Source organism: Agelaius phoeniceus, chromosome 26 (assembly GCF_051311805.1).
Source record: "Agelaius phoeniceus isolate bAgePho1 chromosome 26, bAgePho1.hap1, whole genome shotgun sequence".
Lineage (NCBI taxonomy): Eukaryota > Metazoa > Chordata > Aves > Passeriformes > Icteridae > Agelaius > Agelaius phoeniceus.
In genome coordinates this window covers 6,361,943-6,375,118 of record NC_135290.1, presented here as the reverse complement: position 1 = coordinate 6,375,118, position 13,176 = coordinate 6,361,943, and the positions used below count along the sequence as shown (strand labels likewise).

Here is a 13,176-nt window from a genome sequence, read left to right as displayed (position 1 = left end):
GAGGGCTCCAAAAGTGTCCTGCCTATCTGTCTGTATGAGGCTAGCAAGCCTAAACATGAGAATGGAGGAGACCCTGGTGCTTTCCCCATCACCAGGATCACATCTGTGGCCAAACCTGCTGAAGACATTGGGAAGCACTGCTGGAAGCAGCTCACTGAGGTTGCTGGAAAGAGATGTCTTGTCATTCTCATTACCACTGTCATTTTAAAATTGCCCAATAATTCCCAAGCTGTATGTTCTCTAGTCACTGCAGCCACCACTGAACTATAGCCTGGGGTCAGGGAGAAAAACACTGTGCAAAACACAGCTCTGGGGAAGGGAAAGCCGTGGCCAGAGAGTCTGTGATAAACCTAAGTTTCATGCTCTTTGGAAACCCAAATCTCAAGTACCCTCTTTAAAGATCTCTACACCAAAAGACTTACTCATACGGAGCACAGAAATCAATCTCCTTCCTTTAGTAGGATAAAAAGGATAAAGTTGAATCTAAACCTGGCTGTGTGTTCCCAGTGGGTGCTGGACATCTACAGCCCCATGTTACCAGCTGGGCACTCACAGACAGTGCTGTTTTGGTAAGACGATGGAGGGGATGTTAAGACAAAGGTGGTTATTGTGTCTGCAAGGTACTTTTTTAGAATGAGGGGACTGAAAACTCCAAAACTACCTAGAGACTTGCTGCTCCAGCCCCTCTATGTGTAAAAGTCAGAGACATTGCCTCCTCAGTGTGTAGTGAAGAGCAGCTCCTGAACAGCGTTGGCGTGACTGTAACACCACAGGCTCCATTACAGCCTCCATGGAGCTGTGAGCATATTAATGAGAATCAGTTTAAGTTGTTTTTCCATTCAAGTACTTACATAATAAAAATGACACACAACATTATCCGTAACAGACTGAAAAAGCAAGGAATGGGAGATTTGAATACGTCAGCTTGGTCAATTTATATCTCTCCACAGAAGTACATTAAAAAGAAAAACAATTAAAAGAATGAATACTCAAATTTTCACTATTAACTACTCTTACTTTATGGAGTTTAAGATACTGCATTCCTAAAATCCCCTCACACTAGTACTGCCATATAATAGAGGGAAATATGACCCAAAACTTACCTGGTAACTATGGGGGAAGTTCATAAGAAATGCATAAGAAAATGCACTCTTATTTGAGGTTTTGGTTTACTAACACAATTTTAGAATAAAATTAGATTTAGATTTTAGAATAAAAATCCAAAGACAATTCATTTTCTGCTTTGATGAGTATTTTGAAATAGTTCATCCTAAAGAAGTGAGACTAACCATGGACAAAGCATCAATTTTCACCTCCCCACACTTTCACAGAGTAATGCACAAAATGCTCTGCCTTGTACAGGCTTAGGCAAACTCACATTTTTTGACAGATATGGCAAACTTTTCCATTAATGCTCTCTGGCCTTTTATGTGTATCCAAAAATGTATCCCAATGAGCTGAAAACAGCTTCCCAAGCTGAGCTTTTACAAATGCTGCGTTTGGGATTAGATAAAACCTTCCTGGAATGGTGGGAAGCTTCGAGGAGGAGCTTCACAGAGAAGTTGAAAGCCTGCAGGGTCAAGCTAAATACTTCCCTGGTCCCTTTCACTCTCCAGACTAAGACTACTGTCACTGACTCTCACAATTTCTTCCATGCTTTCAGATGGATCATGTTCACCTTAAACCCAACTACCCAAGCAGTTGTGCCTGCTTACCTCCAATTCTTTATCACTCAGAGAGCCCACGCTGCACAAGCTCTGGTTGGAAGACTCACTATTTAACGGACCCTAGTGAAAAGCAAGCAGACTGTTAGAAACAACTTCCCTACAAGGCAGACCCATCCTAAAAAACACTGTCTCTGGGCTAACTACAGTTACAGCAGCACCATGGGTCAAACTCCCAGACAAGGGATGGGGCACTAAGAGGCTTCAGAAGACATTTGCAGCAGGACAGTTGGCTTGTTCAACATTTTTTTCTCAGGATAATGATCCAGCCTTTGGAGTATTTCTGCATCAGTTCGTTTCCTAACTGGTCTATTTACCCACATCCACAAAATAGCCAAGGTGGTATTTTTAGAAGCCTAAGGCTTGAGGAAGAAAACCGAATTTGTTGAGTAGCAGGAGTTCCAAGCTCAGCTCTCCAGACAGGCATCTGCTTGACCCTGAGCTAAGCATTTAGACGCATCCTCATCTGGGCAAGCCAGCTATTACTGTTACCAGATGCTGGCTGTACCGTTGATTTAAATGTGTCATTTTATGCTTTTTTCAACACTAAGAAAGTGAACAAGTGAAACTTGTGTTAAGAGCAATACAACTGGTACCCATAATACAACCTTTCCCACTTGGCTAGTTTATGGACCCATGTGTGACCTGCCCGCAGAGTAGCTGCTCCCACCAGGCCAAAGCAGAAACTTAGGAGATGAGAAAAGATTTACCAAAATTGTAACCAGGTACCTCAAGAGTCTGCTGCATCTCTGCAGGCTCTGCTGGATACACATCTGCATTTTTACATATCCAAGTAGTTTGAAAATTATTTAAGATCTCTAATAAAACTGGTTTTAAAAGGAAAAAGTGAATCATGCAAAGTCACTGTGTTTTATCCTGACACAAAAGTATCCTCCTACAGATCTAACTTAAGAAATTAAGACAAATTTGACAAAGATGTAAAAACAAGATTCACAATTAACGATGGAATGTATTAACAGGAAGAATGACATGATAAAGCTACTTCTCAATTAATAACTTGTGAGCATCTTTTCCCAAGATGCATTCTATTTTAGCATTTTTAACTTTGCAGTAACCACTTCCCACTAATCAATCTTTCCTCAAAGCAAAGCCACTTCTCATCATACACTTGAGCAGAAGACTCAAGTGGTGGAGTGGGGGAGAAGCCTTAACACCACAGAGGAACCCCACACTAGATAATTTTTTAATAGATCAGTTCTCTCTCCCCTGTTCAAGGGACAAACACCACTATCAAATTGTGACATAATCTAGCTATTACTAACCTAAATTCCCAAGCAGGCATGTGCCGAAAGTAGACGTTTACCTTCTGTGTTCACTGTGAGTGTTAAATATCAAATTCAGTTCTCCTAAAACAACACGCTCAGTTGCTAAAAAAAAAAAAAAAAAAAAAAAAAGAAACCCCAACACCTGAATAGCTCAAGAAGCTGAATATTTAGGATTCTCTTAAGGAAAAATTGCAGGTTTACATTCTTTAAGCCATACTATTATCCCTTCAAAGGATCACACAAATAGCTCAGGACCAGAAAAAATGTTTCACTTCATCTCTTCAGCAATAGTTTCTTTTAAGCAAAGCAACAAGCTCCTTACCACCCAATGTGATGGCTCACATATGTTATAGGTACAACTCTTGGTTATTCCAGGAACTTACTCCAGGGCCAACAGGACTTAACAGAAGTGCCAACATTAACCTTAGCTACATCCACATGAAAGTCTCACTGCTAAAAAAATTGTAAAATCTTATGGCAAGTGGCAACAGAAAGTGAATCCTTTCACTCATGAAAAAACTTGTTTATAACTGCACAAATGCTGCTCTCCAAAATCTGTCCACTCTCTCAGGAACTCCAACCCCAACAGCATATCTGAGGCACCAATCAAACTTCTGCGCCAGGTGAGAACTTTCTGAGATACAGGAGCATCTCTCCAAATGAGTGTTTGCTGGGCTCACACTGGGGTTCTGACATGGTAAAGATGAAAGTCAAAGTTGTTTCCACATTTGCTTAAATCTCGCTGCCTCCATTGCGCAGATGGAGAGCAAATGACAGGAGCAGCTGTTTCAAAAACACCACATTTGAACTTTCCATGAACATTATGATTGAAGGGGAATATCAGTGGCATACACAAGACAACTCTTCTGCAAGGCCCCTGTATTCTGGGATCACCTGGAAAATAAACTGATGGGGCCACTTATAGCTAAAAATTATACTAACACTTTTTGCAGAAATACAAGTTTATCTTGTCCAAGAAATACACTCAGGTTGCACCTTAATGTAAAGTTCTGGGATGCAAGCAGCTGGAAAATGCCTAATACAAAATCCACAATGTTTTTCTTACTTTCAGTACTACAAGTACCTGCACTGACTACCCTGCATGGGAAATTTTTAGCTCTACCAGCTGGAATCAAAACCATGTCTCACATCAATAAAAGGGGAGTTCGATGCTGGTCAGATTCTTGACCAGAACCCCCCCCCCCCCCCCCCCCCCCTTTTTTTTTTTTCTTTATTTCAAATCTTCCTCTAGAACCTACACTGATGATGTGGTAAAATTCAACTCAGTGCAGTAGTAGAAAGGGTGAAAAGGAACCAACTTTTTCATTACGGAACTGGAACAGAACAGCTTGTCATTGTCTACAGGTATCCTGCAATTTCACTGTCACATGTATTGATTTATGAACAAATGCATAATTAATTCTTTGTAGACATGTTTTGACCCATGCAATGGAGCAAATGCATCACTTTCCCTTTCCCTGCTTACATTTAAGAGGACCTTCCACTGACACTTTTCTTAGTCTAAAGGATAAGACCTTTACAGACAAGAGCTGAACTTGGCAAAGTTGGCAAAAAGTCTTGTTTTGAGGTATTTTGGCTATGGAAACCCAAATTATCCACTAGAATGTGCTGTACTCAAAGCAACAAAGATGCAATACCTAGGATGTTCCAGGAACATGACCTCGTGCTCAGCTGCACCTCTTCTCATGTAATATGCCAAGAGAAAGGAAAAGCAAGTTTTCCTGATTATCCAGATAACATGGAGTTATGTGTAAAATTAGTATCAGCTGCTTATAGCAACAAGTTTAGGCATGGATGTGAGAAACCATATAGCCAAGTATGTCCCTTCAGTTAACAGTCAGTTAGTGTGTCTATAAAAAATGCTTCAAATTTATATTTTAGCATTCCTGACTGTTTATATTTAACTCAGCAACTGACTTGGGATAAATGTTCAGTACTTAATTTAGCATACAATTTTTAAGTGGACATGACACAAAAGGAATTGAAGGAATGAACGTGAATTTTGAAAAAAAAAAAACCTGAAGTAAGCAAAGAACATTAACATGAGTATATGGCCAGGGAAGTAGCAGGGTGCATATTAGCGCATAATATACATGCAATAGTTTATACAGATAAGGCTTATGAATTTTATTCCAGAAGTTCTGATTTTTCTAGCACAGACCACTTTGGGATAATACTGCACTTCTCTGCTCTCACTTCCAGCCCACTCATCCACTGTGCCCTGTCAGGGCAATTGGTGATGCGGCTCAGCAAAAATTCAAAATACGTGGGTCATCTGAAACAAGCTAATAGTACCTATAGTGTTTACCCAAATGACAAGCACAAAAAACAGCACACACTTCCTCCTCCACAAGGAATTTCTCTCCAAGATAAGCTGGCATGCTTTTTTCCCTGGTGATTCACCTATCAACTGCTGCTTCAAAGTCTGTGACCTACCTATGCACAATAAAGCCTCCATGTTGAGAATTGGATGCAACAGCAGCAGGCACTTTGAAGACTCCTACTCAAGAGGCAAGAATATAAAATCTGGCCACTCACAGGAGCTGGTTAGTCATTACTCCCTTTGCCAGAGCCCCTGGAAAGCCCACAGTGAGGCTTCAATGGCTGAGACTTCTAAAGAAACAACTTATCCTGCTAATAGCTCCCACCAGATCATCTAGAACAACACCAAGCAGACTCAGCCCCCTTACCATCTCTGCCTCCCATGACTTGTACATTTCCACAGCCTCCCCAACTTCCCAGAAATGATCCATCACTCCACAACTCTAACTGGGCAGTCTCCATTTTGTGCTCTCCAATTCCTTGTACTGAAAGGGAGCTCTAGGAATTCCAGCTGCCTAGCCAGAGTCCCCAACACAGGCGTACAACAACATGCACTGCAAATTCCCTTGCTGTCTAAATGAAGGAGACATGGAGATAGACATGCATCATTACCTCAAGCCAGGATAACCAAGTTCCTCTGAATTCTGTAGCAGATCAATGGATTTCAAAGGCAAAGAGTCAATCCTTCATTCCACTAAAGGTTAATGCTGACTCCACACAGGTTTACACCAAAGTGAAATGGTCATATGGCTCTACAGTTACTCTGGTGTAGTGCTACTACGTCAGGTTTGATTAACATATTCTTATCTTATTTCAAGCATCATCTAAGTATGAGAATTACAACCTACTTCTTAACTGGACTTTTAGAAAAGCTCAGTATTACTGATAATGAAATCCCCAAATCACTGAGGTCTTTTTGCCATGAGAAGTTAATCTACTCTCAGATGTTCACAGGTGAACCCCACTCTATCAGATGGGCAAGCAGGATTTGCTTGGCTTCCATTATGCTTCGAGAGTTCTCTACAATTGGAAAGATGGTATTTTTACTTTACTGATGGCAAACTGGACAGAAGGGTCAAGCGACTCATCCTAGGAGCAGAAATAGGACTGAGATCTGACAACTATTTCTGGGCTCTAGCAGCCAGACAACACATTTGAAGTAATGTTGCACACAGAAGCATCCAAACAATTTTCAAGTATCTGGCATAAAGTCCTGGCACGCTCTGCAGGAGCTGTAAAATTAAATTCTAAGTTTTACAACTCTTATTAACTGGTTCTTCTCATGGCCTATGACACTTGTTGGGGACCACCACTGTGTAGCACCACTTCCCTCCAAGGAAGATATGATTATCCTCAAACACGAATTCTCCACATGGTAACCTTGCTGCTAAAACTATTGCTGAGTACATCAGAGAACTGGAGTTGCTGAAGTGATCAAGACTTCAAAAGTTACAGAGAATAAGTAAAAACCAAACTAATCCAAGCAAATACTGTTCTTTATGAACAATTCTTTGGCCGCATATATCCTGCATCATTACCTCAAAGCAGGAGGAAAGAGAGCACTAGCTACCAAGACCAAGACTTTTTAAATTCTGGCACAGCCAGATGGATCTACAAGATTCCTACAGCCCAACTATGCTCCCTAGAAGTACTTCAGCCATTTTAGTTTAACTATAAAAGTGGCACACAGGGCTTGGTTCAGAGATCTTTTGAAAACCAAACTTGTAGAAATACATGTGCTGCTGTGCAGATCCACCCTGGTTAAGCCTGAGACAGGCTGTGTACAAATGCAGGTTCACCCATCACAATTACTGATTTAAATTCTTACCCAGGAAAAGTCTGTGGAAATGACACAAATCCCTTCAAGTTAACCTGCCTGATAACTTAAAGGCAGCACTCAAATAGGAGGAAGGGAGGCAGATGATGAGAACAGACTAAATTAAACAATATTATCTAGAGAAACAACTCACATTTTTTTTCTCCTGGGCCTCCTGACCTAAGGAAGATGTCTAGTCAGCATAATGCCTCATGGGAATATACACTTAGGTTTTCCCAGTATGTAAATATAAACAGGAGCTAAATAAGCAGGAACAGTCAATGTCAGTGTCATGTGTTAATTCAGGGACTTGCTCTGGGAATTTAGTGAAGAATGGCACTTCACCATATGGCAAGAATAGACATCTAAAGCATCACCAGCTTTATGAAGCTATCTAGTGACATGGGTGAAGCACAGGAGTATAACAGTTGCCTAGAAACATTCCTTGCTCATAAATTTGTTTCAATGAATTAACTCGAAGCTTCTAGTGAGATACATTCTTCAGCTACCAAGTAAGAAACTTCATCACAGACTGGCAACAGAACTTTGAGGCTTTTGGAGCTGCGAATGACCTTGGTCATTGGGTTGTGCCTTCAGCTACCACAGGAGGTGACAAGCACACAGTTGTTTCCAAAACAGTTTAGGATTTCTATCCTCTACGGTTCTTACTGGAAAGCTCTTCCAGAATCCCATTACTCTGATGGCTAGAAGCTTTTTTCTAGTCTCCAGCCTGAAAACTTGCTCTAGATCAGCTTGCTCTCATTCATACCTCCAAACACTTACAGCTGCTCTTTAACAACACAGAGGAACTGTGGGCTTGAAGCTGAAGTTGTATTAAGGTATAAACGAATGCTTTCATTTTATACAGGTCCAAAATATACTCTGTGCTGCTAAACATTAAAGAAAGAATCCATACACAGCAAGATACACCCAGTGGGAGGAAGGCAGGAAGCTCAGTACAACTGTCTGCTGCCTTCATCCAATCACATCTGAGATGACACTTCTTCCTTTTATGCAATAAACAGCACCAGATACCTTCCATCCCAGGAGGATGGGCCAGGCCCTGTCCCACTAGATGGCACTCACTTACTCCACGGTTCTTTTGTTAAACATTTCATTGGAGCCAGCTAAAAATCTTAGCTGAATCACACAAAATTGTATCACAGCTTTCCCAATATATTCCCTTTAAGACAGTGACCTACCAATGCCAGTGCGGAGCATGACGGACGGAGGCTTGGGGGGGTAGGGAGGGAATTTGAAGCACCAACCTGGGAGGGAATGTAGTAGCTGAAATTAATATTGCAACCAAAATTTGCTGCAACATAGTAGAGTCATGCTAATTTATATCAATGGTTGGCAGATCTATTGCAAATTAGCAAGAATGCAAGTAAATAAATATATTGTTTGCAGTAAGTGTAATGCACTTTAACAGTTTACTGGCTAGTACAACGTAAAACCGTGTAACAACAGGTAAAAATAAAACTCAGTAACAGAAGAGCTTTGCTCAAAGTGAGGCCTCCAACAAATGAGGCTTTTTTCCCTGGATTGCTTTAAAAACGAGTTTTCAATATTCACCCCTAACAGAAAAGGGCATGTACTTTCTGCTCCAAACATATTGGAAACATAATTAAGATTTGCTTTCCTGTATCTCTCAAAGGTTATTCCTTTAAAAGGAAGAGTTCCTAACATTCTTTGTGAAAGCTGACTACATTGGCACTGCTTTAAAGCTATACCAGTGTCTATGCTTTTAGCTGTTCTAGTAAGATGTTTGGGTTTATCTGCACTGGCACAGCTAAAGATTCTGAAGTGACAAAATGGGGGAAAAGAGGCAAGAAACAGGTGATAAAGTACATGAAAAGTTGTAACATTGTATGAAACAAGATCACAGTACAGTAAATGCCATCAACTTTCATGCAATAAAAAGAACTTAATATGCTAAAAGTTTTAAGAGTAGGGGAAAAGATAAAAAATCCCCACACTCTTACTTCAGCAACTGAAATTGTTACCTCTTAACTTCTAGTGTTAATCTTTCTTACAGCTGAGCATTTGGCTTCCTTTTGCCCTCTTCCCAGACTCAACTCTGTCTGAGAGGCAGAGCAGAAAGAAAAGCGAAAATTCAAACAAAACTCTTTTCAAGTTTTGAATCACTTTGTGTTTTCCTGAGAAATGCGCCATCTACAAGGTTTTATCTCAAAATAATTTTAAGTGGCTTTAGAAAATCATCTAATGATGTGTTGCTTTACCTTCATGTTCAAAATTCAGTATCTCCCTCAAAAATTAACTCATTATCCCTGACCTAGTTTAAAATGAGTTCTGTCACCATTTCATTGCTCAGAAAGTCTGACATTAACACTGCCAGCACCTTGAGCACTCACAGCTTAATGCCAAGACACCAAGCAATGACACAAGGTTGTTACTCAGGTGCCTTGCTTTAGATAGTGCCTGACCAAGTGGAAGCTGTACATGAGGATAAAGATGGGATTTTATTGGCAGGTTGTGGATCAGACACAGGGGAGCTGCCATGCAAACACTTTTTTTGTGTGTTCCATCTGATGGGGTAGAAAATTTTATCCCCTGCACCCCAAAGAATATGACTCAATGTTTCAGTCTGGTTATGTGTTGTATCCAACACACAACACTTGAAACTGTATCCCATCAGCAGCCAAATTCAGCTCTCAAAGGTATTCTTGGAAAAAGGAAGGGCCAGATGAGCTTCCCAGTTCTACAAAGTTGTCATGGAGTTTTTTGGGCATACAAGATGCCTTAAGATGGAACAATTCCTAAGAACTTAATTAGAGCCCAAAATCTTCTGTACAGCAAAACATCTGCTCAGAGATCCCATTTTCATTCCTCTCTAACATACTTCACATGTTAGAGTTCAAAACACAACAAGTGACACAGAATCTCTCTGCAAAGAAAAATTACCCATGTAGAAATCAAAAAACCCAATCAAAGCACAAGGCAGAATGGCTAAGCAGTCATAACTGTCACCACAGGTACTCACACTCACCTTGGCAACCCCAACCCCAGTGAACCTGGCCTCCAGGAGCTCCTGCCTGCGTGGGTCCAGGCTATGCAATTCTTCCATCATTTCTGCTGCTATGGAAGAATAACACTCAGATTATGAAATGCAAGGAAAGGAGAGAGACATTTAGTATTCCGTGCCACTGATGAAACTTAAAAGTGCCTATTCTGCAGGACAACCATGTAGAGAGCATTTTCTTGCAAGAGAAATGCAAGATTACCACGTAGTAACAACATGACTTTGCCACCATATTACAGTATTTAAACCATAACCCTGCTGGAGTTTCCTCTTCTCTGTTGTACCAGCCATTTCAAGATCTCTAAGTCCAAGAAACAAATTATGACACATTTTCCCACTGGATGCTTTATTAAAACGAAAACATGGGACCAGAGTGTTATGACTAAAAGCTTCAGAGCTTTTCATCCGTGCTGCATGACTAGAAAAAAAAAAAGCAACATTCTTTAGCCCATAATTTATTTTTGGGCAATCCTGGAAATACTCAAGCTCCATGAACTCCAGATTTCACTGATAACAGCTTTGCTTCTTCCAAGCACAGAATAGGATTATAAAAAGAAAATAACGCACGATTAAACCTTTTAATTTACAAGGTAAAGCATCAGATCCTTCTAAAATAATAGCAGCTTTTATACCCGGGATGTACCTGGGGTACCTCTTGGCAACCCAACACTATGGATGGCCTTATTTGAAGGGTTAAAAATTTACCCTGCATTACTGTGTAAACAGGCTAAAAATCGGGAAATACATAATTCAAATCCTGAACTGAGAAAAAAATGGGACAAAATTCACCGTTCATTATAACTGTGAATCACATCTTCCCAACTGCACCAATCAAGTTCATTTCCAGAAATGTCTGTTCCAGTTTCATTTTCTGGACTAAGGTAGAAAAAAATAAAAAGGCCAGAAACAGAAGATAAAGATTTGCTGTGTAAAGAGCATATGAGATGAGGAAAGTTCTTGAAGGGCAGCAAGTGCCCTCTAGAACAGGCAGTGCACAATTGTTCCTTTTATGAACTGTCCATTTTGTCCCTGCTGCTTCCTCCAAACGCTGCAGCTCCAAATCACAGGGGCAAAGTGAATCCATCCGGGAGCATTCTCAACTGCTCTCCCAAATCAGTCCCAAGCTTCAAAAACTAATGGGATCCTAAACGTGGTTATTAAACATCCATATTTCTGCCACAGGCTCTAAAAGCCCAACAAAGCTCTCAGCCCAGTTTTCAAAACAGGAAATCTGAGTAGCGAGGAAAATGACAGACAAGCCGCAAAGGCCAAGATGTTCAAGAGCTCCCAGGGCTCTCGTCCATCATGGGGCGACCATCCGCAGGGAATTGCATCCCCACACCGGGATGCTGCTCTGGGAAAGGGGCTGACACAAGTTGCCCCCCACCGGGGGCTGCTCCGGGACGCGTTGCACCCCTCCAGGCAGGGCTGGCATTCCCTCCTGTCCTCCTGGGAGGGGATTTCCAACACCCCTCTCCTACCCACTCGGGACGCAGACGCACCAGCTGCCAAGCAAGCAGCCTTGCCCCACTGCCAGCTGCTGCACCGCCTCGGCCTCTTCCTCCTCCCCTCCAGCACCGCCTCAACCCTCATCCCGAGGCTTCGCAGGCCATGCCCCTCCGCCGCCCCCAGCTCTCACCCCCGCCCGCCAGGCCGGGCCGGGCCGCGGGGCCTGCGCTGCTTCGTGCCCGGCGAGGGGCCCAGGCCGCGCTGCCACCGCCCTGGGTCTCAGGCCGCGGCCCTCTCACCGTGACCCGGGCCGGCCCGCGGTACCAGCCCCCGCCACCGCCTTCCCCGTGGCCGCCCCCACCCACTCTCGGGCCGGGCGGGGACGAGGCGAGAGGTGTCCCCACGCTGCCCCCGCCGCCCCTGGGGGTCTCACCTGGCGCTGCCGCTCCTGCCGCCGCCGCCCGGCCCAGCGCTCCCCGGGCACCGCGCGGATCCCGCCGCCGCCGGGGGCAGGAGCAGCAGCAGGAGGAGGAGGGAGGGAGGGAACCTGCTGCGGCGGCGGCGGCACGGGCGGGAAGAAGAGGCCGGGGGCGGCTCCGCGGCTTCAACCGCGGGCACTGAGGCTGAGAAGGGCGGAGGGGAAGGGTGGCGAGGGGTGGAGAGGGAAGGCTCCGGGCTAGGGGTAGGCCGCAGATCCCCGGCCTCGCGTGAGGGGCCTGGCCGGGCCGGAGAGCGCGCGGGCCGGCGGCGGCAGGACAAAGGCCTCGCGGGAAGACCCGGCGGCCAGGTGGGGCGGGCGGACGGGGCGGGGGGTGCACGGGGCCGGCGGGCGCGGTGGGGCCGGGGCAGGTGCGGCCCCTCGTCCCTCCCGCCCCGCGGCGCTGGGCCCGGCCCGGCCGATGGGGGCACACGCGCTGGGGAAACCGCGCCGCGTCTCGCGAGACTTGCGCGGCGGGAGGGGGGAGGGGGTCAGAGGGGGCGTGGCTTGAATGGGGTGGGGCCTGAGGGGGCGGAGGGAGGGGCGGGGGCGGCAGGTGGGGGGGGGGTCAGTGGGGCCTGGGGGTCAGGGCAGGTCGGACAGGGCAGGAGGAATGGGGGGGGGGGGGGGCACACAGGGCAGGGGGGCAGTAGGGGATCAGAGTTCTACGGGATCTCGGGTGGGGCTTGGCCCTCATTTGGACCTGTGGCTCAGGGCAGGTCTGAAGGGGCAGGGGGCATGGCAGGTGTCACACAGGTCTGGGAAAGCAGCAAGGGCTCAGGATGGACTATGGGGTTACGGGATTCGGGGGGGCTGAAGGGGCAGCAGGCTCAAGGGCAGTTCAGATCTGGCTTTGGGATGGGGACAGGCCTGGGTGGCACTGGGGAGTAATACAAGTGTGGGCAGGAAGCAGAGGTTCAGAGTCTCGTGGGGTCAGGGGGACTGGGGTGGTAGGCACAAGGCGGGTTCAGAAGGGCCTGGGGGTCAGGGAAGGCCTGGGGGGCGCAGGACATATGGAGGGTGGTCAGACAGGGCTG

The 13,176-nt window shown here is 44.8% G+C and overlaps 1 protein-coding gene across 7 annotated transcripts in view; it reads right to left on the bottom strand.

Moving 5' to 3' along the window:
* TLK2 (tousled like kinase 2) overlaps positions 1-12,597 on the bottom strand; it is a 43,017-nt gene extending 30,420 nt beyond the window's left edge. For 3 of the 7 annotated variants that reach the window (XM_054649435.2, XM_054649442.2, XM_077190746.1), the window contains exons 1-4: positions 12,095-12,597; positions 10,180-10,268; positions 8,372-8,437; positions 1,716-1,787 (exon numbers count right to left, since the gene is read on the bottom strand). In XM_054649435.2, the coding sequence (XP_054505410.1) occupies positions 1,716-1,787; positions 8,372-8,437; positions 10,180-10,260 (219 nt within the window). In that variant the 5' untranslated portion in view covers positions 10,261-10,268; positions 12,095-12,597. The remainder of the gene's footprint in view (positions 1-1,715; positions 1,788-8,371; positions 8,438-10,179; positions 10,269-12,094) is intronic. The other 4 variants (XM_054649436.2, XM_054649438.2, XM_077190745.1 and 1 more) reach the window with 4 other exon arrangements.
* Between the last annotated feature and the right edge of the window lie 579 nt (positions 12,598-13,176).